Here is a 27,046-nt window from a genome sequence, read left to right as displayed (position 1 = left end):
AGTGATCAGGGCACACAGGGGGAGTATCGAGTGATGCAGAGGGACCAGTAGGTCCATCTTATATAGGCGGCTGCTGGAAGATCAGCTTCCCCGAAGCCGCACAGTGGGCATTTTGACTGGTCATATCAGATACGACCATAGCAGGTAAAGCCCAGTCTGGTATGGTCGTATCTGATATGACTGTGCCAGGCAAGTGGTTAATGCTTGAGTTTTCATCTGTGCCTTTTGAATAGTTGAAGATGGCATCAAGACAATGTAAAAATAGTGCAGATGTATTTTGTTATATTTGTGGACAATATACTATAGAAAAACAAAGAAGAAACATAGGTGATTTCATAAAAAAGGCCTATTTTACTTATTTCGGAATAAAGATATTACATCAAGTGGGCTCCACACAAAGGCCCTGATTCAGAGCCGGACGCTCTGAATCAGGGCCGTCCCTCCTCCTTTTTGGAGCAGCCTCCTGGCCGCTCGCATAACTGTGGGTGACCACCCACAGCTATAGCGAGCGGCCAAAATTATGGTCACGATGGTCAAGACCATTGCAACGAGATCGTTCCATCGGTCTTGCCACGAGACCCTTGCGGTAGGGTCTCGCTGCCGCAAGCCCTGGAGTGCTTTTGGCTCTATCAGAGCCAAAAGCACTCCTACTGACATCACTAGTGATGTCAGTGGGGCCGGCCCCAGACGGTAGGCGTTCCCATGGGAACGCCTCCGTCTGGGCAGCCATGCCCCTGGCACGCCCACCAAAGGGGGCATGCTGTCAATCACCATCGACAGCACTCCCCCTTTGGTGCGAGACCCATATTCGGGTCTCGCGCATGCATACGACGGAGCCGCCTCCGTCGTGCGCATGCGTACTTTGGCAACATCGAACCGCGAGCGGGTCTGAATCAGGCCCAAAGTTTGTTCGGCTTATGTTGAAATACTACGGAAATGGATTGCTGGTAAGAATTAAGCTTTATCTTTTGGTGTTCCTATGATATGGAGGGAGCCAACTAATCACATTAACAATTGCTATTTTTGTTCAATTGATGTTTAGACATCATTCTAAAACCAAGCACAAAATCACCTTCCCTGTTGTCGAATCAGTTACGAAACCGATACCACGTGAACCTGAATTACCAGTACCTAATCCACCTACAGATATTGACAATATATTGTCACAAACTTCATCTGATGATATGCCGAGTAGTGGTGAAATATTTCATGCAGAATGTTCGGGTAATACACCGTGACCGCTGAAACAGAATCAACTAAATGATTTGGTGAGGGATCTTGGACTCCCCAAAGATGCAGCCGAACTGCTTGGATCTCGTTTGAAGGTATACAATTTATTAGATTCTGACACTACATATTTTGGTATCGATGAAGAGAAGAGGCATTTACATATTTTTTTATGAAAGAGGACAATATCGTTTATTGCAATGATATCAAAGGCTTAATGCAAAAGTTTGCTATTGAATACAACCCGGAAGGATGGAGGTTATTCATATATTCTTCAAAAAGAAGTTTAAAAGCTGTTTTATTGCACAATGGCAACACATACGCCTCAATACCATTAGCACATTCAGTCTATCTTAAAAAAACATATGAAAATGTGAAAACTGTTTAGGAACTGATTGGATATGCAAGACACAACTGGTTAATATGTGGCGATCTTAAAATTTTATGCTTGGTACTTGGCCAGCAACAAGGTTACACTACATTCCCATATTTTCTCTGTGAATGGAATAGCAGAGATAACAATTTACATTGGCAAAAAAACAATTGGCCAGTTCGAAAAAGTTTAGAAATTGGAAAAAAATAATATCATCAAATCCAGTTTAGTAGATCCAAATAAAGTTTTACTTCCACATCTACATATAAAATTAGCACTGATGAAACAATTTGTAAAAGCACTGCCTAAAGATGGAGAAACTTTCAAATATCTTTGCACCAAATTCCCTAACCTATCCAATGCTAAACTGAAGGAAGGCATTTTTACAGGCCCTGACATTAGAAAGTTAATAAAATATGACCATTTGGGGCGTGTAATGAATATTGTGGAACTTGTGGCGTGGACTTCGTTCAAACAAGTGATTTAAAAATGTTTAGGCAATGTCAAGGATCCAAACTACAAATAAATTGTAAGCGAAATGCTTAATAGTTACAGAAACCTTGGCTGCAATATGAGTTTAAAGGTACATTTTTTGAATTCCCATATTGAACATTTCCCGAATAATCTCGGAGACTACAGTGAAGAACAGGGTAAATGGTTCCACCAAGATGTTAAAGATGTAGAAAGAAGATACCAGGGTCATTGGGACGTCAGCATGATGGCTGACTACTGCTGGATGATACACAGAGACGACACAGAAAAATCTTATAAGCGAAAAGCGACAAAACGAAGTTTGAAGACAAAAAAAACAAGATATTAACAATTTTTTCAAGAATTATGGTTTTGTTTCTATTATTGTTTGATTTTATTGTTATTTTATTATGTAATTAAGACAAAAACACAGTGATATCATCTACACTTTTATATTTCACAATAAATATGTCAAAAACAATTAAACTTCTTGTTTTTTCTTAAGAATTTATGTAACCCCCTTACAGGTAAATGGGATGTGGTAATTTTTTTTTAATATACTATTTCTTGATGTAACAACAAGGGTATATCACTAAGCGCTACCACATAAGTAAGAGAAACAAAATATTAGATAGGTATCACATATGCCAATACTCAAGAATGCAATAAAATAAAGTTCACCCAACAGGGTATATAAACTCTTCTATCTTCAAACCGATTTTCAGAAACAAGGATATCTTTTCAAGGTTCCAATCATAGTCAATTCAACGTACTGGACACTTCTTAATCTCTCAATGTTCTGCATCCATATAATGACATAGAAGAGAGAAGAAAAGGGATCCAAAAATAGTGCAATACTATAAAGTTTTAGTTCTGCACAATATATTCAAAATTCTCATACATATAATACATTTATATGTGTATATAATGCAATATAATAAAAACTTCACCAATAAAAATAAGGTAATCAAGGCGTACCAGTTGAGAGATTAATCACAGTCCTGTCCTGTGGGAACTGTCAGTAGCTGGAGATAATCAGCGGCCGCTCTACAGTTAGCGGCCACTGATTGGCTGGCGAGACTGCAAGCCTCGTGCAGTCCCGTCAGCTGGTATTCGGGAGGTATCAATATGTGTGGCATCACACATACTGACACCTCTGCGTGGATCGGTAAACTTGTTTTTTTTTTTTTCAAAGGTCCATGGATTACTTGCGGAGACCAGCACCAGAATATAGGTGAGTATGCAATCTTTTTTGCAGGGCCAGGCATTAAAGATTCTACTGGAGAAGAGGACAGAAGCATCTGGTATAGGTAAGTATGTGTGAATGGGTAGGTGTATGTAATAAAGTTATACTTGGCACGGTGTGTGTGTTTTTCTTTATTAAACTATTTATTTTACAGTGGGGGTACAGGCGCTGGCCGCTTGCTGGCAATTGTAGTTCCACAAGTGCCAAAGGGCAGGCATGCTGGCACCTGTAGTCCCACTGTAAAATACAATAGTTTACTTATATTTCCCCACTTTATTACCCCCATATCCAATGTTCCAGGGGTGCGGAGAAGAGCCCTGGGCTTCAGACCAAGCCTGGGGTTTCGGGGGGGGACCCCTTCTTGGGGGGGTCTCCACCTCCCCTGAGATCCCAGGCTTGGCCTGACCGGCTTGGGCTGATAATGCTTTGGCCCCGGAGCTCTGGTGAAAGGGTCTCCGGGTTGTGGCATTACAGCCCAGCCGTTTTGGGTCTGGTGCTGGTTTTAAATATAGGGGGAACCCTACACAATTTCCCCCCCCTATAATTAAAACTAGGACTGGCCCTGCAGCCTGGTCTTGGTTTCTAAATTACAGTGGAACCCTACACATTTTGTTCCTCGTAATTTTAGAAACCAGGACTGGCTGGCAAGCCTGGGGCTGGTTAGGCTTTTTTTTGGGGGGGGACCCTATGTAATTTTTTTTTTATATTACATTTTTTTTCTATATTTACAGGCAGAAACATACATGGATCACAGTGATCTGTGTATGTTTCTGCTGAACTCTCAGATCACATGCAGGTGTATTTATTTCACGAGTTTTTACAGGAGAGTTTTTCCATCTCATGAGAGTTCAGAAACTCTGCTTGGTAAATTCCAGAATAATATCTTCAATAGTGAAAAGGTTCTCAAGTTTTACCGATGGTGAATTGAAGAGAGTTTGCTAACTCTCCAGTATTTTCCCGTAGCAAAGGAGATCTCATTCCCGAGCTTGACATTAGTAAATTTGAGAGTGGAAAAAAATGCCCAAACTCTCCAAAGTTTGCAAACTCTCCCAAACTCTCAGCTTAGTATATTTACCCACTCTACTCAGAGGAGGTTTGACACTGCTCGGACCCCAGAGGCATGTACTGGGAGGTGGAGCCACCTGGAGGACGCCCCAGCCCGGTACAACACAAACAGAAGAGGCCTCGTGCAGTCCCGTCAGCTGGTATTCGGGAGGTATCAATATGTGTGGCATCACACATACTGATACCGATGCGTGGATCGGTAAACTCGTTTGTTTTTTTCAAAGGTCCATGGATTACTTGCGGAGACCAGCACCAGAATATAGGTGAGTATGCAATCTTTTTTGCAGGGCCAGGCATTAAGGATTCTACTGGAGAAGAGGACAGAAGCATCTGGTATAGGTAAGTATGTGTGAATGGGTAGGTGTATGTAATAAAGTTATACTTGGCACGGTGTGTGTGTTTTTCTTTTTTAAACTATTTATTTTACAGTAGGGGTACAGGTGCTGGCTGCTTGCTGGCACTTGTAGTTCCACAAGTGCCAAAGGGCAGCCATGCTGGCACCTGTAGTCCCTCTGTAAAATACAATAGTTTACTTAAATTTCCCCACTTTATTACCCCCATACCCAATGTTCCAGGGGTGCGGAGAAGAGCCCTGGGCTTCAGACCAAACCTGGGCTTTCAGGGGGGACCCCTTCTTGGGGGGGTTCCCACCTCCCCTGAGATACCAGGATTGGCCTGACCGGCTCGGGCTGATAATGCTTTGGCCCCAGAGCTCCGGTGAAAGGGTCTCCGGGTTGTGGCATTACAGCCCAGCCGTTTTGGGTCTGGTGCTGGTTTTAAATATAGGGGGAACCCTGCACAATTTCCCCCCCCTATATTTAAAACTAGGACTGGCCCTGCAGCCTGGTGTTGGTTTCTAAATTACGGTGGAACCCTACACATTTTGTTCCTCGTAATTTTAGAAACCAGGACTGGCTGGCAAGCCTGGGGCTGGTTAGGCTTTTTGGGGGGGGGACCCTATGTAATTTTTTTCTGATATTCACATTTTTTTTCTATATTTACAGGCAGAAACATACATGGATCACAGTGATCTGTGTATGTTTCTGCCGAACTCTCAGATCACATGCAGGTGTATTTATTTCACAAGTTTTTACAGGAGAGTTTTTCCATCTCATGAGAGTTCAGAAACTCTGCTTGGTAAATTCCAGAATAATATCTTCAATAGTGAAAAGGTTCTCAAGTTTTACCGATGGTGAATTGAAGAGAGTTTTCTAACTCTCCAGTATTTTCCCGTAGCAAAGGAGATCTCTTTCCCGAGCTTGACATTAGTAAATTTGAGAGTGGGAAAAAATGCCCAAACTCTCCAAAGTTTGCAAACTCTCCCAAACTCTCAGCTTAGTATATTTACCCACTCTACTCAGAGTAGGTTTGACACTGCTCGGACCCCAGAGGCATGTACTGGGAGGCGGAGCCACCTGGAGGACGCCCCAGCCCGGTACAACACAAACAGAAGATGCCGGGGGGTGATTACTCAGGGCCATCTATTAGGCAGACAATGCTGCCACTGGTCCTGACACGCTGCTGTCCACCAATTGCTGCACTGTGTCAGTCCCTTTAAGCCAAGGAGCTGGTGCTAAGGAAGTGATAGCCGCGCCTGGGGAGAACATCCAAGATCACCGGCCGGGGCAGGAACAGCACATGCAGGGTCACAGTACCACACCACTGGGCCCAACAACTGTAACCGAGGGCGTACAGAGCAGCGGTGCCCGGGAGAATCAAGCCTGGATGCCAGCATCTCTCCCTGCGTGAGTACTGCACTGCCCACACGCACCTCTGTCCCTGCAGCCGGCATTTCTCTCCTGCCCTCCCATCCTGTATGCCTCTTCCCTTAACCTGATACTAGCTTTTTACTAGTCAGTATTCTTATCCTCCCTCCTCTTTCGCACCTTGCATTAATAGTCACCCATCTCTCACCCACCCTGCATTAATACCCTCCCTTCTCTCACCCACCCTGCATTAATACCCTCCCTTCTCTCACCCACCCTGCATTAATACCCTCCCTCCTCTCACTCACTCTGCATTAATACCCTTACTCCTCTCACTCACCCTGCATTAATACCCTCCCTCCTCTCACCCACCCTGCATTAATACCTTCCCTCCTCTCACTCACCCTGCATTAATACCCTCCCTCTTCTCACTCACCCTGCATTAATACCTTCCCTCCTCTCACTCAGCCTGCATTAATACCTTCCCTCCTCTCACCCACTCTGCATTAATACTCTCCCTCCTCTCACCCACCCTGCATTAATACCTTCCCTCCTCTCACTCACCCTGCATGAATATCCTCCCTCCTCTCCCTCACCCTGCATTAATACCCTCCATTCTTTTGATATATATATATATATATATATATATATATATATATATGACTCACTATGCCTATGAATTTATAATGTGATACCTAAATGATAGTCCCAGGCTAGGGGTATCACATATTCGTCACCCCCTCTCTCTGCTCACCTCTTCCTTTGGCTACACATATGCATTTGTAAATATGTGTGTACACATATATATTATGTGGTTGTGGTCCACCAAGGGGTGCCAAAATATATGCTTACCAAATAAATTAGTCTCGGCCCTGTTTACAGTAAATAGGTAGGCAATGTTTGGGTAGACAATGGAAGTTAGACAGGCAATGTCGACAAGGTCTGAAGGTCGACACACTAAAGGCCAACTGGTAAGGTCGACAGGTACTGAAGGTCGACAGGTCATTAGATCGACACATATGGTTGACACAGAAATTGTCAACACATGGTTTTTTTTTTCTAGCCCTAATCTTCACCCTAACCCTCCCCTTGGTGCCTAACCCTAACCCTCCCTCCTGGTGCCTAACCCTAAACGTCGGGGTAGGTGCCTAGTGATCATCACTGCCAGTGATATTTGACAGTATTTGGAGTGACAGTTGGTGTGGCTCCCCTATTTGAATATTGGATTGCGCTGCAGCCCCACCTCTGGAGAAGCCCCTGCTAAGAACCTAACACTTTGACTAGGTTTTTTCTTTTTAGTAAATTCACTTGATTTGTATTTGGATAGTTGAAAACTTAATTTAATTTGGATTGTAATACGATACTTCACTTGATTACTATTTGGATTTCGAACATGGCAATTGAGTTTTTGAATGTTAATGGGAAGATGGTGCCGCACGCCATTGTCTCCATCACAGGGGACAGAGCCAGCTTGCTCCAGTCCCTCTCCTATGTCATGTATGACACTCAGCTAATGGCTAGGGATGCACATGAGCTAATCATGAGGCATGTGGTGGACAACTTGGAGGACTTCTCCATCATGTTCCACGACAGTGAGGGGGAAAACTACACCAGCTTCATAACATTTCCCAACCCTTTACTTATGGTGGAATATGCTAACTGGTGGTGGCTGAGCAACTGTTTGAGTTCATCTTCGAGGTTTACCACAATGGTGAGCTCTATGAGAGTTTTGGTGCTGAACGTTTCCCCGCCAGGAGGCTACATTTGACCTTTCTAAGAGCCATCATGATGCGTACCTGCATTGTGAACCTCAAGAGGTGTCCACCACACCACCCATCCCTCAGCCCGACTCCGCTTCACACCTCTCATAGGCATCACCTCTTCCTGTCCCCAAGTAGGCTCCTGCCAAATGTCGTGCCAGATACATGGACACTAAAAGGAGGAACCATTTTCAGAATGCGATAACGAAATATGCGCAGAGTAATCCTGTACCAACAAAATAACCCTGAGGTAAACAGAGCAGAGAGTGAACTCACCCAGCAGCCTGGTGATTCTAGCCCCAGCAGCCTAGTGATTCTAGCACCTGCAGAGAGAACCACCAATGTGGAAATTTATTATTATTATTTAAATGGATACTACCACGCTCCTTTACCCCAGAGGCATAAAATGAACTAAACATATGAGTTAAGTTAAAATGGGATGAAGGAAATGGTAAATATCTAAGGTCTACAACAACAAAAATTAATTCTTCCAGTGTCACCAACTTTCATATACATAGCCAGCCTGAGAATATCCTGCAGCACTATAGTATAAAACTGGAATATACAGATAAAGCAAAACATATACAGTGGGAAAGTTGGATATCTTTCTCTAAAATTCTACCTGTCTAAAAGTAGCATTGAGTTTGAATATAGTTACTGTATGAACCCAATGGTACCTTTTTAATATTTGATAGTGGTAGACAAAAATGAGGGAAAATCCTTCTTCCCATGATAACTTGGTGTTTCTGTTGTAATAATGAAAACAGTTAAATTTTCCAATTATTTTAGAAATCATAAATACTTTATTTATTGGTTTATCTTTATTTTATTAAAGCAGGTGCACCTAATAATATATGTCAATTTTAAAAATAATGAACTGGGAAATAATTTAGTGATGTAACATTTACAATATTTGAGTTGCAAGGTTACATTTTATTTAATGTTCCAGAATCTTGTAGATACACTTACACTTAAATAAGCCTATTAATCTTACAAAAAAAATAAGATTCACTTAACATTTCTCCATGATACTCAAAAGTACACAATCTACAGAAAGTCATATTATATGTGAGAAGCACTACTTTACTGCTTTGGCTTCTAAGACACTCATCATACTAAGGTGATCCGATCTCCTGGTCTTCCTGAAACAAAGAGTGTAGCATATCAGCTTTACCTGTCCTGTGTTCCTCTACTGATGTTGAAACCGTTCATGCAAATTTCATACTTTACTGGCTGTCTTTGTTTGCTCTGAACCATAGCAACAAGTGCCAAGTAAAGTAAACCATTGATCAACGCTGCAAGTTGGAGTCTGCAAACCTCCTCTATTTTATTTTTTAATTTCCAAGCAGGGATAAAACTGTACAGTTACTTGTCCAGTGAAGCATATAATTTTACTCTGCTGTCTGGGACTTTAAGAGGCAAAGTCAGGTAAGAGAAGCACTCCGATAAGTTGATATGTTATATACTAACTTATGGACAATTAATATTATGACAACAGTAAATGTTTTTGTGTTGATTGGTAATGCAAATAAAGGGGCTGATGTAGAGTTGAACATATGCTTGTTTGGGTATTGTATCTGGTGTGATGCTAGAGCGTATTTTAGATGCATCCACCCTTATGACCATAGAGGATGAATTGGGGTGGGAAGAGGCGTTCTCACGTAGGTTCAGTGAGGGCATAAGCAAATAATGGCTATACAGACCTGTAAATATATCCACATCAGTCCCTCAGTGTGCTAGAATTAGTCACATCAAGTGGTCTATTGGGTGCTTCTGTCAGTACTATTTATATTTACTGCCAGTGTTCCTTCCTCTACCGCACTGTAATGCATGGTAGGAAGAAATACTGACATGAGGAAGTGGGAATTGTTTTTTATGGCTTTAAAAATTGAAATATCAGTTAATTACTGATAAGATATTGGTTATTGGTTATAATTCTGCTTCTGTACATAAATCTATGACTTTATTAGGCTGCAACGATATGGCTCTGGCAAGTGGGCACTGGATACAAAGCAGTATCTGTGGAGAACCACCAAGACCACGGTATGTTACACTTGATGTGCTACAGAATATCCAGATGTATATGCTATAGTGCTTTCACATACTGTTTGTTTAATCCCCATGCATAGAATAAAAGTTGGAAACAGCAAAGGGAATATTTTCTCAATTCTGACACATCTGAAATCCAACTACATTAAAGAAAAATGTTGAGTCTGTTATGTCCTAACCTGTTTATGTGGGCACTGTTAGTAGTACCCTCTGCAACAATGTGCCTGATTTAGAGATGGACGCAATGCCGATACTTACTCAGTTGAGCAATTATCGGTAAACTCTAAGTCGCACTGTGCATACGTCAAGGTACAATACCTTTTACTTGTAGTGTGATTGACAGTGTGATTGACAGTCAGGAGCATTTGTGGCATGTGGCGGAGAGGAGCGGCAAAGAACGCAGGCGTATCGTGATTGTTTTTTGGGGCATGTCACAGCCTGCATCTGTGAACCCGTATGCAGTGAAGTCTCAGTTTCCGCCGCCATTCTGAGTAGCCTTAGGATTACTTAGAACTGCGATAATCAAATGATTTGTGACCAATGCTGCGTCTTTTTACGCAGATGGATATATTTTCGCACAACAGCTGCGTACGGGATGGCAGCTGTGATAGCTTTAGCGTACATCTCTGATTGATGCCCAATATTGTTACTGTTCCTAACAGAATTATTTAATTTGAATATTCTATCTGAATTGGTCACCAACCAAATACAATCATATTATATGATCATTGCAGTAATATAATGCATGGACTGCATTCAGTGTATACATGCTGTAAACTCAAATTCTGCATTTTGCATATAATGTAAAACTACAATATCAAAACACACACCCTGTATTCAATAAAAGAAAAGTGGTTAGTTACATTATAGGAAGAATTGAAACTGGAGCAGGAAGCAGTCGGGAAGCCGATGGACGGAATTCCGACCGTCGGCTTCCCGACTGTCTAATCCCGGCAAGGGTTAAATGACAGGCATCGAAATCCCGATGCCTGTCATTTTTCCTACGCCGGGAGCCCGACACCCAGCTTACCGATCAAAGGTAACAGCGTGACAGCCGCGGGGGGGAGGGTTAGGTTTAGGGTTCCCAGGGGGAACCTAGGGTTAGGCACTCCCCTGGGAGGTTAGGTTTAGGCTAGGGGAAGGGAGGGTTAGGGTCAGGACCATCGGGGGAAGGTTAGGGTTAGGCACCCCTCGGGGGACTTAGGTTTAGGTGGCGGGGAAGGGGAGGTTAGGTTTACGCACTTAGAGGGGGGATTAGGGTTAGGCACTTGGGGAGGAGGTTAGGGTTAGGCACCCCTAAGGGAGGGTTAGGGTTAGGGGGGGGAATTAGGTTAGTGAATTCTTACCTTTAGGACGATCAGGATTTTCATCCTTGTCGGGCTGCCGCTGTCGGGATTTGAACTGCCCGCCGGGCGGTAAATCATACTGAATCCACTGGAGGAACTGCTGCTGGAGGTTTAGCAATGTGTAAAAAAAATGGTCAAATGTGTCTGCATGTTTATTTGTTTTCAGATTGGCTGCATTCAATACTATGCAGATGGGGCTGAATTTAATAATAGCCATGATACGGGAACGCACAGGTCACTGGAGGTAAAACTGAAATTTATCAGCACTTCAGGCAACCCTTATCCAGCTAAATCAGGACAGTATAGGGTCAGTCTTATTCTTAGCAACCATGCCTTTTTTTACACAAAAGCACATAATAATTTGCACAACCTCACCCTTTATCTGGCCAAACCTCAGAACTATTACACAGCAATCAGGATATTTAGAAACTATTGCACTCACTCATTGATGAGTATCTAAAGAAATGCTTTTACCTCAAGTTCATTTCTTGCAGCAGAGGTGGTACTTATCTATTAATACAGCATATCTGTGGTGTAAACACTAGTCTCAGAATAGACATCCGAATGAAGAGGAGGTAAAATAAACTGGAATGAATTATTCATTTTAATGCTCGTTAGGAGCTACAGTACTTATTTAGTTCTGTAGTAGCCATGGGGTTGCAATGTGTTGTTCAGAGGAGGCTGTGTTGTATGTTTATGTGGGGCACATTGTATTCTATTGCTGTTTGCAGAAATTACAGTTTTTAATACATTCAGTTTTCTAGTTTGTTAATCTTTTTTATGATGGGCTAAGTTACAACATTTGCTTTGTTAACTACAATAAAAAAGGAAGTAATGCTACGTTTATTCTATAACAAACATATCAATTATGTCACAACTGATATATGAAAGTACAGAATTCTATACAAAGGGATAGGCTTAAGCAAAGCAAATAGTCATAAAATAAACAAGTGCATACACTATGCCTGCATCTCTGTGCTGTCTTATTGGTTTTCTTAAACACTATTTACAAGAACTAATTAACCTTGGTTTAATGCTTGAGGAGGGCCCAGCCATGACACCAGTCAGCAGACCATATATGTAAACAATCCAATAAGCTGCATGGATGGGCAGACAGGTAACAGTAACAGCCCGGTGCAAGGGCCACTGCTGGCGCTAACAAGCCATGCCCCTGCACCCACCCCACTCTGGTGCCACTGATAGGGCGATATAGGTGGGGTCTATCCGAAAGGGAGGGGCAGACAGTGACTCGGGCCCCTCCCCTCTAAAGTAGATGGAGTGTCCCTCAGACAGAAGGGCCTCCTGGGGATCTCCCCTGCCTCCCACCAGGCCAGACTGACCCTGTTTCCAACTCATGAGTAGATAAGTTAGAAACAGTTAAATGCTTATTTTTCTAACAGAAGAAAAGTAGCTAAAGATAATTTGCGTATCTTGTATTATGAATATGAATAAAAAATTGCTTATCTGATTTGGCTAAGATCAAGTGTAGTAATACAAATTCAGGGGAAGCCGACACTCTTCTGAACAGTGACGTGCGGTGAGGTCAATGGCTGGGGAGGCACACGTATAAAAACACAGTTTTTGTATGAAAACTCTGGAGCATGACAGAGAGTATGATAGAAGAGGGAGTAAGACAGGGGAGGCCTACCTTGAGTTCACATACCTGCTTCTGAATGATGGACAGGTTGCCATGATCGATGCCAGAAAGTCCGGTTGCTTGAAGCCCAATGTACCAGAGCCCAAGGGTGCTTGAAAATGTATGATGGAGGAAAGTACACCTTCACGCAACAAAAAATAAAGCATGGGACCACTATGCACTTGTAATCTTGGCAACACTTTTTGTTTCTTTGTCCTAGTTTTGTTGCTGGACAAGAAATTTCTTTATATCCTCAAGACGCAAGGCTAGAAACTTATGGCAGTTATTTCTTTATATCCTCCGGACGCAAGGCTAGAACCTTATGGCAGTTGTTTATTTATTTATTTGACACTAGCACTAATGAACTATGCCCTTTTTTCATGTTTTTTATTTTGTGAGTTTTTTGTCACGGCTTTTAGAGTGGTTTTGGATGAGACCCTTATGGTCCACCCTCAACCAAGTTATGAACGGCTATATCTTTATGGGAAAGTTGTTCCTAACGGGATGCCTCAACCAGCCTTTGAGAGAAATCAGCCTTTCCAAGCCATGCAGCAGAGAAGGGCACAAATAAACTTGCCTTCTAAGGGCCTTTTGGCTCCAGGGGCCAATGTTGGGGATGTAAAGACTCCCCTAACTTCAGAGAAGGGAATCCAAAAAATCTTTTTCTCTATCTCCACAGCCTTATAGATCAAGGAATGGAGATAAACTGGGCCCCTCTTCTTTAGGAGAGGATGCAAAAGCCCAAGCCTCAGCACATTTTTTTACTACATTTGATGATTTGGAGAACGCATCTCTGGCTACCAGTCTTTGTTTATGACAGCTGGTATTTTAAATATTATTTAATATTGCACTAATGCTGAACGCTTATCTGAAGATTACCAGATTGTATTGTTTCTTTTGGCTAGATTTACAAAGCTACAGCTTTTGCAAGCCACCACTTTACTGCGGGTTTCACCTGGAAATATTAAGTGCAAAACACGCTGGGGCTGGTTCAGAGGTGGATGCAGACAAAGTCTTTCCGTGGTGTACATCTGTGCGTATGAATGTGCAAGGACTAATGCTGGACATACACTATACAATAATATGGCAGATATCTGTCCAATATGGCTGGTTGGAATGAAAACCTGGTGATGTATGGGAGCAAATGACAACTGATCATATGGTTTTAAACACTGGAAAACGGACAAAAAACTATTCTTCATATTGGTTAAATTTGTCTGTTTTAACCAATTTGTCTGAACGACCAATTTTGTCTGTTTTCCAGTGTTTGTGAGCAAATGGTCAATTGTCATTTGCTCCCATACATTACCAGGTTTTCATTTCAACCAGCCAGATTGGACAGATATTGGACAGATAATTGTACAGTGTATGCCCAGAATAAGATGCCCACTTTCAGTGTCCGTACATGCTGTAATACTGCCTCGTGCAACTCCAGACTTATTAGTAACTATGACTCCCATATAATGGTGACCTGAATATATATTCCCTGCAGGACTTTGGCTCAGCTGCCATATTTGAACTGCTATAGAGTACTAGTATCAACTGCATTAGTACTACTATCAAAGGATTGGATACACAGTGTCATGTTTAGGGTTTTCAAATCCAAGTCAGGATTCTTGGACTGGGCTGATGAGTCATAGTGGAATTGTAGTGGTTGAATCAGGAGTTTACTCGGGGGTGTGACCCATGTGGTAAATGCCTGGTGACTTCAGAGAGGTCAGTGACACCTGGAAAGCTCCCAGTCTGCCCCTGGAACCAATTGAGTGGAACTAGGGATAAAAGTGTGGAACCTGTGTTTGAGAACTCAGAGGACAGAACAGTGAGTAATACAGGTAAATGGTAGCCCGTCTGGAATCTGCTTGAAGATGCTGCAAACAGATTACCAGGGCTGGGTAACTGGAGCCTACACCCTCAAAGAGGAATCTAGATCCAGTCCCCAGTGAAAACTTAAGCAGAGACTCAGCACCTACCCTAACACTGAAAGAAAGGACCCTCATTGTAACACCACCATCGATAGTGATACTGTTGGTAAGGTGAGTAGAGAGTCACAAAACTAAGTCAGGAGCTGCAATGCTTAGAATAGGCAACACAACTGCTGAGCAACAAAGTAATCTGAAGTCCACTTGAATCTGCAATAAGAAAGAGAGTTGTATTCAGAGGGATTGCTTGAAGTCAGGATCACTCGTACCAGACTGGGACCAAAGGTAACAGCAAAGAACCAGAGTAGAACTGGAGGCTTAAACAGGACTGGGACCAGAGATAGTAGCAGCAGAACCAGAATGGGATTGGAGGTTTGAATCGTGCTAGAACCAGTGATAGCAACAACAGAATAGGAATGGGACCTGAGATAGTAGCAGCAGAACCATAATAGGATTGAAGGTTTGAACTAGGCTAGGATGTCAGGAACCATATGGGAAGCTCCTCAGCAGAAGACAAAAGCCAGGGGGTTAGGGCGGCTAGGGAACAACCAGGTGAGTGACAGTACTAGGTCTACCTATTGCGGCCGAACCGTGACCCCTCCAGTTGGGATATGGGTTTTGCTGCACCAAGTGAGCAGGTCACGGCCCTCCGGACAGGTACCTGGGAGTGGCAGGAAGACCGGAACTACATTTTCGAGAGTTAACACTGGAAACCGTAGGGATGTCATAACACTAAGAAACACTAGAGTCCAGTGTAAGAACTAAATAACTAGGACATAAGGGATCAGCTAGTGAGCTGAAAACTTAGCAAAGGAGATCAGAGTATGAACTGAATACTTGAACACAGGAGATCAGAGTATGAACTGAATACTTAAACACAGGAGATCAGCATATGAAATTAATACTTGAACACAGGAGATCAGTGTATGAACTGAATACTTGAACACAGGAGATCAGAGTATGAACTGAATACTTGAACACAGGAGATCAGCGTATGAAATTAATACTTGAACACAGGAGATCAGAGTATGAACTGAATACTTAAACACAGGAGATCAGCGTATGAAATGAATACTTGAACACAGGAGATCAGAGTATGAACTGAATACTTAAACACAGGAGATCAGCATATGAAATTAATACTTGAACACAGGAGATCAGTGCATGAACTGAATACTTGAACACAGGAGATCAGAGTATGAACTGAATACTTAAACACAGGAGATCAGCATATGAAATTAATACTTGAACACAGGAGATCAGCATATGAACGGAATACTTGAACACAGGAGATCAGCATATGAACTGAATACTTGCACACAGGAGATCAGAGTATGAACCGAATACTTGAACACGGGAGATCAGCATATGAACTGAATATTTAAACACAGGAGAGCAGCGTATGAACTGAATACTTGAACACAGGAGATCAGCGTATGAACTGAATACTTGAACACAGGAGATCAGCATATGAACTGAATATTTGAACACAGGAGAGCAGCGTATGAACTGAATACTTGAACACAGGAGATCAGCGTATGAACTGAATATTTGAACACAGGAGAGCAGCATATGAACTGAATACTTGAACACAGGAGATCACAGTTTGAACTGAATACTTGAACACAGGAATGCACTGAGAATTGTGAAGGATCCAGGTGCTGACTTGCACTGAGAACACAAGGAAATATAACACAGGAATGCACTGAGAATTGTTAAGGATCCAGCTGAGAGCTAACTAGTAATCAGCACGCAAGCTGACACCAGTAACACAGGGAGGCAGCTGGGGAACTGAACAGCACAATATCAACAACATAAGTGCTGTAATGTAAAGACTTGGAGTTCAGTGAGAGAACTGAAGTGACAAACTGGGAGTCAGCATGGGAGCTGATGCAAATAACACTGGAGAACAGCAAGAAGGCTGAAGCAACACACTAAGTTGAAACACTGGTGAGTATCACAGACACTGGAACAGTGAAGTTGAACAGCAGTTACCTGTTTCTGGAGTCAGACTTAAATACCCTTAGGTAGCTGGTCATTGGATCAGAGGATCAGCTGAGTGACTGCAGGACTACCACTGGGAGAGACTAGTCAGGTGATATGGACCAACATGGCTGCGCCCATGCCCGACACCCTGGGAACCAGAATGCACAGAAGCCCTGGCAGACTCTGGGTAGAATACTCAGTCACCACTCACCTCCACTCACAACAGAGCACCTAAGCCCAAGGACGCCGGCGCAAAGGTGAGTAGCGGGCCGCATCCTGACATAGGACCGGTAATAACAACAACAGAACAAGAATGGGACCTGAGGCTTGAACCAAGCTGGAACCGGTGATAGCAGTAACAGAACCGGAATGGGACCGGAGGAGAGCAGCAGAGTGAACACAGGCTGGTAATGTTGCAGACTGGAGTTTGGACACAGCGCAGGACTGTAGAGTAGATGAACCAGCAGCAGCTTGTAGACATCCAGCAGATAGCAGCACAGGATCAGAAAGCGGATTGGAGGTGGCACATACACACTGGTGTGTGAGCATGCAATGAGGTATTGAACCATATTGTTCCGACAATGTGCTAGCGGCAGGTGCAGTTTTAAATAGAGCGGTTTTGCAAGGGATAAGAGGAGTCAGTCATGTGAGTGCAGCAGACCGATAGCAACTGGATACTAGCACTTACTGATCAGTCTCAATATGGCTGCACCCTTGGCCCTCAGGACTGTAGTGACAGCGCTCTGGGACAGAGTGACCCGCCTTGATGAATTCACCACCGGACAGGATAAATATGACTAAGTCCCGGTTTTGTTTTATTTACATTCTGAATGGAATGCACAAGTAATCTTTTTCCCAAACTCCTTTATTATATTGATTAATAATTATATTTGTCAGCCATGAGGTTACACTTTTATAGTTTTATATTGCTAAAGAACTGTTTTAACTTGCTTATATTAGTTATGTTATATTACATGCCCCATTGGAATCACAAAAGGGGGTTACCTTAACACCAAGAAAAGTATGATAATAAAACATTTCCCTTTATCATCTTTGATATACTTACAGTAGTTTGTGTTGTTCAAGTAGTCATCTCTTTCACGTCTACATCCTGTCCTTTGTTCCCAGCAGTGACTTTTAATGACTATTTTATAGCCACCAGACAACGAATATCTTTACTGAAATGAGTACATAGGTTATACTTCCTGAATTGGAATGGCTCAAGGACATTTGTGTCTCATTATTCTGTCTGACGTTTTCACAAGCACTCATTTATAAAAGGTGCACAGGGCAACTTCCTGTTTGCAGTAAACTAAACTGAATATTGCAGTTGATTATGATGTCGAGAGACAAGCTAGATTATTATATCTGTGCAACTATGTGGCTAATACATTGCTATTTACACATTTTACTTTGGTATGTTCCATTACTTGGTATTTTTCCTACAGTTTTTGGCATGTGATATTTACAAAACTGATCTTAATAGAGATGAAAACATATATTATTAGACCTTTTTTCTTTCTTAGCTTCCTCAATTTGTTTGGTGTTGAAAGAAGTTCCCATTAACTTAGCTTCACATTTTGGAGCAACACAAAAAAGGCAAAATGCTCAAAGACATTAAGGCAGTGGTCGGGGAACAGGGGTAAATTACCCCACATGGGATAAAGATGAAATTCCTGGGGGTAATGGACAGACAGCCGGGCATGCATATGAATCAATGATTCATATGCATGCCCGGCTGTGCCGCAGGGAGGCTCTAAGCTGGACGCCCTCTGAGATGTTATTACCAGCGGGCGCCCAGCTCCTTCCCTGCAGCGCCGGACTAGCCGGAAGCTGGAGTTCTCTTCTGTACTCCAGCTTCCGGCTCTCTCCATGCGCACTATGGGAGAGACATCATGACGTCTCTCCCATAGTTCCGAGGAGCAGCCGGGCGGACAGGACAGCGGCGGATGCAGGAGCGGGGATTAAGGTAAGTGATTTTTTTTTTTTTGTATAAGCAGCACAACAGGGGCATTATATGGGGGCACTACTACAGGGGCATAACTATGGGGGCACTACTACATTGGCATTATATGGGGGCACTGCTATATGATTTCCTTCCGTTCAAATCAAGGGGGTACCTTCGGCATATCTAAATATATTTTGGGGTAAAAGGTAATAAAGTTCCCTGACCCCTGCATTAAGGCTTATTATTATTATTATTATTATTATTATTATTATTATTATTATTATTATTATTAGTACCAGAGATATTTTTAGGCACCTCACCACTGTCCCAATGTAGCTTATAATGTAGTTTCTCAAGAACAAATGCATGTGCAATGTGGATGAATTATTCAGAAGCCAGTTTAGGTACCATGGGGTAAATCTGGGAACTATAGGAACACACAATAACATGGCAAGAATGTACAAATTCCTTATAGATAGGAAAGGCTCCATTGATTTTTGCCCTCTGTGCTAAACACCATGACACAGGGCAGGGGCAGAACTCTGGGAGACAATGGAGGCGCCTGCCGCTGGGCTCCAGCTCTGAAGGGGCACCTCCTCCATTGTCCACAACATATTCACCCCACTTAGGGCTGTAACTATGTACCTGGAGTGTACTGTCATGGCCGCCCAATACATGGCACCCCTTCCCGGCACCTGAGAAGTCACCATACACTAGTGGAGAGCTCCATGTCAGACCATCAGCCGCTGCCTTCTTCTATCTATAGCCGGTTTGCATGCGAATTGCACAGTGTCAATTGCACACTGCACCAAAATATAACTTGCCTCTGGGTGTCTGCGATGAATTTACGCCACTGACACAGGGGTCTATTTACAAAATAGTCAAAGTGATTTTTCTCAAATGATGATGACTTTACTGTCTCCTATTAAGCACTACCTGGAGCTTGGAGAAACACAGTACATCATCACCTGTTGCAGCACTCACCCTATCCTGCACCCCTCATAATTATTTTAAATGTGCTTCCTCTATTAACTGTTTGAGACAGGAGAATATCGTAATATGTCTATTTTTCTGACTACAACGGAAAATGTGATTTACATTGCTTAGATACAAACAGGAAATAAATATGGAAACTGTGTTCTGATGAAACTGAAAGAAACCGCATACACATTAGTTGTAGCAACATAAGCAGAACTAATACAAAAACAATGAATTATATTCACGCAACTCAGGGGATCAAGAAGAGCTTTAGCACTTTTCATCGTTGGTTCTGGGAAAGGGGGCCACACTGTTTTTCTTTGTACAACTCTTCCCACAGAGACACCAGTCTCGTGCTGACCTGGCTTGGGGCTGTTCTCCATCAAAATGGAAAACGTCTATAGCAGATATGGGGGAAGATTTATCCAGCTTCCTAAAGAGCGGAGAAGATGCCTATAACAACCAATCAGCTGCTAGCTAACATTTATCAAGTATATTCTATAAAGTGATAGGTAGAAACTGATTGATTCCCATAGTCCTAATCTTAAACACTGATGCAAATTCTTACATGTTTATCTGCTGGCTCTGTGTTAAAATACTGATATCGCAGTGTGGCCACCTTTACTCTGATTGGCTTTACAAATTCAACTGCTCTATTTTATTGTGGCAAAGGGTAAGAGTTTATTTTACATTAACATTTAAATTGCAATTTTCATTTGTACAATTAAAGGTTTTCTTGAATTTCTCATTTTCTAATATCTAGGCATGGTCATGCCTTAACAGTTGCAGGCAATATTGCATTCATATTTGGAGGTTGCACTACTAACAGTATTCTGGTAAGTAGCAATCACAGTCACTAGATCAAACTTTTAATATCTACTTACTGTACTGTGGGCCAGTGCACTGTTGATCGCAGATTCCTTGTTAGCTGGTGCAGGACCCATTCTGTGAGTGTGTGCAGAATGGGTCCTGCGTAGTTGCACGCTGGCCCTTCAATACTTCTGCCTGATTGACAGGGAGAGGCATATAAAGGGCGGTGCGGGGGCGTCCGGCATTCCCGGAAAGAGGGGCATGCGTTGCAGTGTCCTGGGCTCGCAAGCCGGCCAACCTGAGTAAGCTGAGGCCCGGCGCCGTCCACCATCAACCACCAATGGTCGCGATGGTGATCCCAACTTGCGACCTCCGTCGCAGTGCTGGGATCGCAAATGCAGCAGGGGGTGTCATACACCTCCTGATGCATTTGCATATCAACAAGGACGTAATTGCACAGCTGCCTGCGTGCAGCTTTGCAAATGCGATACTTGCTGAATCAGGCCGTTTATACAGTAAATAGGTGCTAACCTAAAAATATGGCACATACTGGTGTAATCTCCATGCATGGCTATCCCCAGTGTATAGAGGGGTGAAAAAACTCCTTGTACAAGCTAATTTGTCTCCATGCCCCAAGAACTGTATCCATATTCTAAACATCACTGGACAGTTCGCATACTGTAATTGCCAACATTATAAACTAATTTCCTGGGACACTTTGTTGTTATGCTCATAAAGATGTAGCGTCAGGGTCTAGAAGGAACCTTGGTGTAATAAAACAGCCAGTATAATGTATTTACTGAACTTAATATAAATTAAGTTAAATTACTCTTCTTGAATATATATTAGCATATACAGCAGGGATAATAAAAACAGTACATAATAACTGGATCCACTCTACAACAATGGAGAAATTGTACCGTGCAGTTAGTCATTTTTGAAAAACAGTGGCATTTCCAATGGCAAAAATGGCTAGGGACAAGTTATTCACCTAAACGTTATCTATAAATTGTTGTGACACATGCAGCTTGACACTATGACACATGCATGTGTCTTGATAATGGTTGGGAAATATTGTACTAGTCTGAAGAAAGCTAATAGCTTATTGATTGGTAAAAGTTATTTAATTGTGCAGGCTTTGTGCAAAGCACTTTTATGAGTAAATACACTGGTCCCCACAGTCCATTAAACATTCTATTTTTGTATTGTTTTCTATTAAAAACATTTCCAGCTTGAATTGGAAGTGTATTTAATATATTGTTCCATGCATTATCAAATAACCTCGGTTTCCTTATTTTTTAGGATGAGAAACCAGTGTATTTTAATGACTTTTATATGCTCACAGGTAAGATTCTGATCCTTAAGCATACATACACTGGAATATCAAAATGTTGTGATCAGAGCCGTAACTAGACTTTTTGGTGCCCTGTGCCAGAAAGAGTGTTGGCGCCCCCCTCATTTTTCAAATTGACATAATGCACCCCAAAAAGGGCCATGGCTTCATGGGGAAGGGCCATGGAAGAGATAGGAGAGGCCAGGAGATGCTGGGGATGAAATAAGAGAAAGCTACAAGCAAGAATGATCTTAAACAGAAATTTGATAGGCCCAAAAAGCGCCCCCTGACCTGTGGTGCCCTGTGCGATGGCACCGGCCGCACTACCCTAGCTACAGCCCTGGTTGTGATACAGCGGTTAGTGGAAATTTTATCAGGCTTGCCTACCCTCCCGATTTGGCCGGGAGCCTCCCGAATACCGGGTGCCGCTCCCGGCCCCCTGGAAAGCCAAGCAAGCCTCCCGGAAGCCGCCATCCCTCCCTACCATCCCGCAGAGTTAATATCAAAACCCCCACAGCGGGGGGGCCTGGTGATGCTATTCAAGCTGAATCACGTCATCATGGCCCCGTCCCCCCGCTTTACAATGCCGTTTACTCCGGCATTGTGAAGAGGGGACGGGGCCGCAATGACGCAATCTCACGGCCACGCCCCCGCAACAACATTACTGTGCGGCCACACCCTCCTGGGAGGAGGGAGCTGAATGTCAGCAAGTATGAATTTTATTTGTCAGATGATGTGAATTGCTGAATAGATGTAACTGCAGATCTATTAATTACTATGACTCAAAATTACTTGGTCTTTCCATAGTGTGGAGTATAATTATATTGTAACCCTGATACCACGGAGATCCTTGGAAGCTTATTATCATTATCATTTATTTGTATAGCGTCACCAACTAGGCAACATTGTAGAGTGAGAAGATTATGTGTCATTCACCTAATTTCTTGCCCCATTGGCGCTTACAGGCAAAATTCCCTACCACGCAAGCATAAACACACAAAAACACTAGGATACATTTTGATCAGCAGACAGCGCCTTACATAGTACATAAAACTAATAAGTGTACAAGAAACAAGTAACTTACAGTACATTACAGTGCATGACAAGGACACGATTTATATACATTGCTGCAATAGCGATTAAAGCACTCACAATAAGCAGCAGGGAGTTGGCAATCAAGTGCTAGGTGCCTTTATGGGGAGTAACGAGTAGAAGAAAATGTAAAGAGAAGCATATGAGGGAAGAAGTCCCTGCTCGTGAGAGCTTACATTCTAAAGGGGAGGGGCAGACAGGCGTGACACAGAAGGGGAAGATAGGGAGGAAAGAGCATGAAGTGGGTTAGGATGAGAGCCTGTAGGCCTTGATGAAGTAGTGGGTCTTGAGAGCCTGTTTGAAGATTTGTAGAGAGGTGGAGAGTCTGATAGGGAGAGGGAGAGAGTTACAAAGGTAGGGAGCAGCATGGGCAAAACCTTGGATACGGGAGTGGGAGGAAGTAATCAGTTGGCAAGAGAGGCGGCATGCATTTGTTGAGCGAAGTGGGCAGGCGGGAGTGTGAAGGGAGAGAAGGTCAGAAATGTACGTGAGAGAGAATTTGGAGCCATATTCAATTAGAAACGAAGTTTTCGCCTGTCCGACTGTTCGCTTCATTCGCCTGTTTCAGAGGCGAACTTATTCCGTGCTCGTCCCCACTTTTCGCCTAATTCAATTGCAAAACAGGCGAACACGGAATTAGGCGAATACAGAACAGGTGAAAAGTACTGAAAGAATTGGGGAAATCAGTCTGTACCCCAGAAAAAGATGCACTAACATAGGGAATCACTATAGATGTGTACTAATAGCCCTAATAAAACTATTTTGCGTACTTAAGTTGTGTAAATTGCTTGCTATTAGCATTTTTGTAAAAGTGGTGAAGAATGGCATAAAGCTGTATATTTTGGTGAAAATAAGTAGCCCTGCAAATTTGGGGTGCTTGAAAATAGGTGCTAGCATGTTTTTATGTCTCTAAAGTGAACTTTTAAAAACCGTGAAAAATCTACCTGCTGCATGCACCTGCAATCCCAAAAACACCTGACCCATACTTGTGGACCCCCAAGAAGTATTTTTCGCTACTATTAATGTTTATTCCCCCACTTTTTAAATTTACACCCCAAAAATGACATGTCTTTTTTGGGGTGTTCTTAGGTTTTAGTTTCTGGGTTTTTTGCGTATTTGTCCTTTGGGGGGCTGTCCCAAGGAGTCTGAGTTGTTTCCCCACGTTTGCACCCCAAAATAAAGATTTTGCATTTCTTTTCACCAGCTATTGATTGGAGAATCATTTTTGGAGAATTGTTTCCACTTAGGCGAAATTGTCCTGGAATTGAATTTGGCGAATTTTTTTTAGGCGAATTTTTCACAAAAAAACAGGCGAATATGGCTTTTCACCTCTAATTGAATTCCCCTCTTGGTGAGGGCTTTGTAGAAGATTGTCAGAACCTTGAATTGGCATCTGAAGGGGAAGGGGAGCCAGCGTAGGGCTTGAAGGAGAGGGGAAGCAGATATAGAATGTCTGGAGAGGATGATCAGCCGAGCAGTAGCATTGAGGGACGATTGTAGTGGAGAGAGGTGAGAGACTGGGAGGTCAGCTACGGAGAAGGTTACAGTAGTCCAATCTGGAGGTGACCAGCGAGTGAATGAGGGTTTTAGTGGCATCCTGGGTGAGGAAGGGTCTAATCCTAGAGATATTTTTTAGGTGGAAATGGCAGGACTGCGAGAGGTGCTGAATATGTGGTTTAAAGGAGAGGGAGGAGCCTAGGATAACTCCAAGACAGCACACTTTGGGGATAGAGGAGATAGTTGTGCCATCAATAGATAATGAAATTGTGGGAAGTGAGGTAGTGGAAGAGGGTGGGAAGATGATCAGCTCAGTCTTATACATGCTAAGTTTAAGAAAGTGCTGGGACATCCATCAAGAGACAGCAGAGAGACAGTTGGAGATACGGGTAAGAAGCGAGGGGGAGAGCTCAGGGATGGATAGGCAAATTTGAGTATCATTAGCATAGCGATGATATTGGAGGTCGAAAGAGTTTATGAGTTCACCTAAAGAGGACGTATATAGGGAGAAAAGGAGATGTCCAAGAACAGAACCTTGGGGAACTCCTACTGTTAGTGGAAGTGGGGGGGGAGAGGAGTCATGAGAGGAGACAGAGAAGGAACGATCAGAGAGGTAGGAGGACATGGCGGAAACCCATGGAAAAATAGGAGAACATACAGACAGGACCCTGGTTGGAAAATATATATCTCTTTGCTGTGAAACAGCAATGCAAATCACTGTGCCACCATGTTGTCCTAAGCTTTCAAACCTGACCTTGATTTACACTCATTTGAGGGTCCTAGACAGGGACGGACTAGGGCTGCTAATTAGTCCTGGCAGTCCCCCTGCACACATGTGCCAACAAAAGGGCATGGCCTTTCCAGTAAAGTGGCGTAACCCCACAGGGGAGTGCCGAGAGTCTCTGGGGCCTGGCCTTGCGCCACGCTCCCGTCTTTCAGTATCCTGACTGAGCAGAGTGCCGGGAGGTGGAGCTGCTCAGCCAGGGTTTGACACCTGACTGGCCCATCTGGCCATCGACCCTTCTGGCATTTGCCAGAAGTGCCAGATGGGCAGTCCGGCCCTTGTTCTAGGTATGTCTGGGAAGGAGGGGGAGGATTTACTATTATTTGTGTTTTTCTTCTATTACAATCTTCTGGACATTGCCGGCGGATTGTTGTCCAAAAATAGAGGATTTACTAACAATCATATTTGAGCATCTATTGCAAAGCGCAGGTGATATCCATCATATTTTTTTTGTCTAAGGCCCTGATTTAGAGCCGGACGCTCTGATAGAGCGCTCGCTCTGAATCAGGGCCGGGCTATTTTTTTTTATTTAACGGCCTCCTGCGCGCTCGCATAGCATAGCTGTGGGTGACCACCCACAGCTATCGCGTGCGGGCAGGATGATGGTCACGATGGTCAAGACCATGGCGACCATCGGGCTTGCGACGAGACCCTTGTGGTAGAGTTTCATTGCGGCAAGCCCTGGAGTGCTTTCGGCTCAAACAGAGCCGAAAGCACTCCCACTGACATCACTTGTGATGTCAGTGGGGCCGGCCCCAGATGGTAGGCGTTCCCATGGGAATGCCTGCATCTGGGCAGCCACGTCCCCGGCACGCCACCAAAGGGGGCGTGCTGTCACTCACCATCAACAGCACGCCCCCTTTGGTACGAGACCTGGAGCGACGGCTTGCCCAATGCTATCCGGGTCTCGCGCATGCGCACGACGGAGAAATATGAATCCACCATCAATCTGTGTTTCAAAGCACTGCACAGATCAGTAAGTGTGGGGGAATTGTTTTTTAATAAAGGGATACAATATTTGGAATCTGTGTCTTGTGTTTATTTTAATATTTTATTTACAGGTGGACTACAGTCGCCAGCAGGTCTTTAATGTCTGAGCATGCTGGCACTTATGGTTCTACGATTGCAATTATGCCAGGGCAGGCTTGCAGGGACTTGTAGTCCACCTACAAAGAACAATATTATTTCACTATTTTTTACATTTTCCCCCACCCCCATTGGGTGTAGGAAAGAGCCTTGGGTAGGTTGCCCCTCAGGAGGGGGACTCTATTTTTTTGGGTAGGCGTCTGACTTCCCAAGGGATTTCAGCGTTGGGCTGATCAGTTTGGGGCTAGTTAAAATTATAGCTATAGCGTAACCAATCCCCCCTCCCCGACTGATTCAACCCAGTGCTGTTTTTTTTAAAATAGTGGGAACCCCATGCTGATTTTTCCACCACTTTTCTGATGACAGCCCCAGGTGAGAGGTACAGGTCTGGTTATGGATTTGGCGGGGTGTGTGCTCTGGTTTCTTCCGAGTGCTTCTGACAAAAAGGTTAACCGTAGTCTTTGTGTGTGTCTATGTGATACTGCTTGTAGATTGTAAGATCCACTGAAACAGAAACTGATGTGAATGACTGTAATATTATCTGTAAAACACTATATAATATGTGTGCGCTATATAAATAACTGTTAGTAAATAAACTAGTATATAGGACTCAGAAAGTACCAGGTTGAGGGATCTGTCATCTGCTCCTACACTTGACCATGCCTCACTTTTCCTGAATCCCTTCTCTATGTCCCCCATAGTGAGAGCTACGTATTTTGTTGTTGCTTTTAGGA

General features: G+C 43.3%; 1 protein-coding gene and 1 long non-coding RNA gene across 2 annotated transcripts in view; one reads left to right on the top strand and one right to left on the bottom strand.

Moving 5' to 3' along the window:
* Positions 1 to 2,701: 2,701 nt before the first annotated feature.
* Positions 2,702 to 8,262, bottom strand: LOC148526673 (uncharacterized). Its single transcript, XR_015878236.1, has 3 exons — positions 8,125 to 8,262; positions 7,885 to 8,020; positions 2,702 to 2,870 (listed from the first exon to the last, which is right to left on the bottom strand). It is a non-coding gene; the product is annotated as an uncharacterized LOC148526673 (long non-coding RNA).
* An 811-nt stretch (positions 8,263 to 9,073) lies between these two features.
* The window catches only part of LOC148526672 (kelch domain-containing protein 3-like), an 88,658-nt gene continuing 70,685 nt past the window's right edge, over positions 9,074 to 27,046 (top strand). Inside the window, exons 1-4 of the mRNA XM_088470260.1 lie at positions 9,074 to 9,276; positions 9,819 to 9,891; positions 20,474 to 20,546; positions 21,823 to 21,865. Of these exons, the coding sequence (XP_088326386.1) occupies positions 9,830 to 9,891; positions 20,474 to 20,546; positions 21,823 to 21,865 (178 nt within the window). The 5' untranslated portion in view covers positions 9,074 to 9,276; positions 9,819 to 9,829. The remainder of the gene's footprint in view (positions 9,277 to 9,818; positions 9,892 to 20,473; positions 20,547 to 21,822; positions 21,866 to 27,046) is intronic.

This window comes from Taudactylus pleione, unplaced genomic scaffold, assembly GCF_031769625.1.
Source record: "Taudactylus pleione unplaced genomic scaffold, aTauple2 ptg000095l, whole genome shotgun sequence".
Lineage (NCBI taxonomy): Eukaryota > Metazoa > Chordata > Amphibia > Anura > Myobatrachidae > Taudactylus > Taudactylus pleione.
This window is presented reverse-complemented; position numbering and strand designations above follow the sequence as displayed.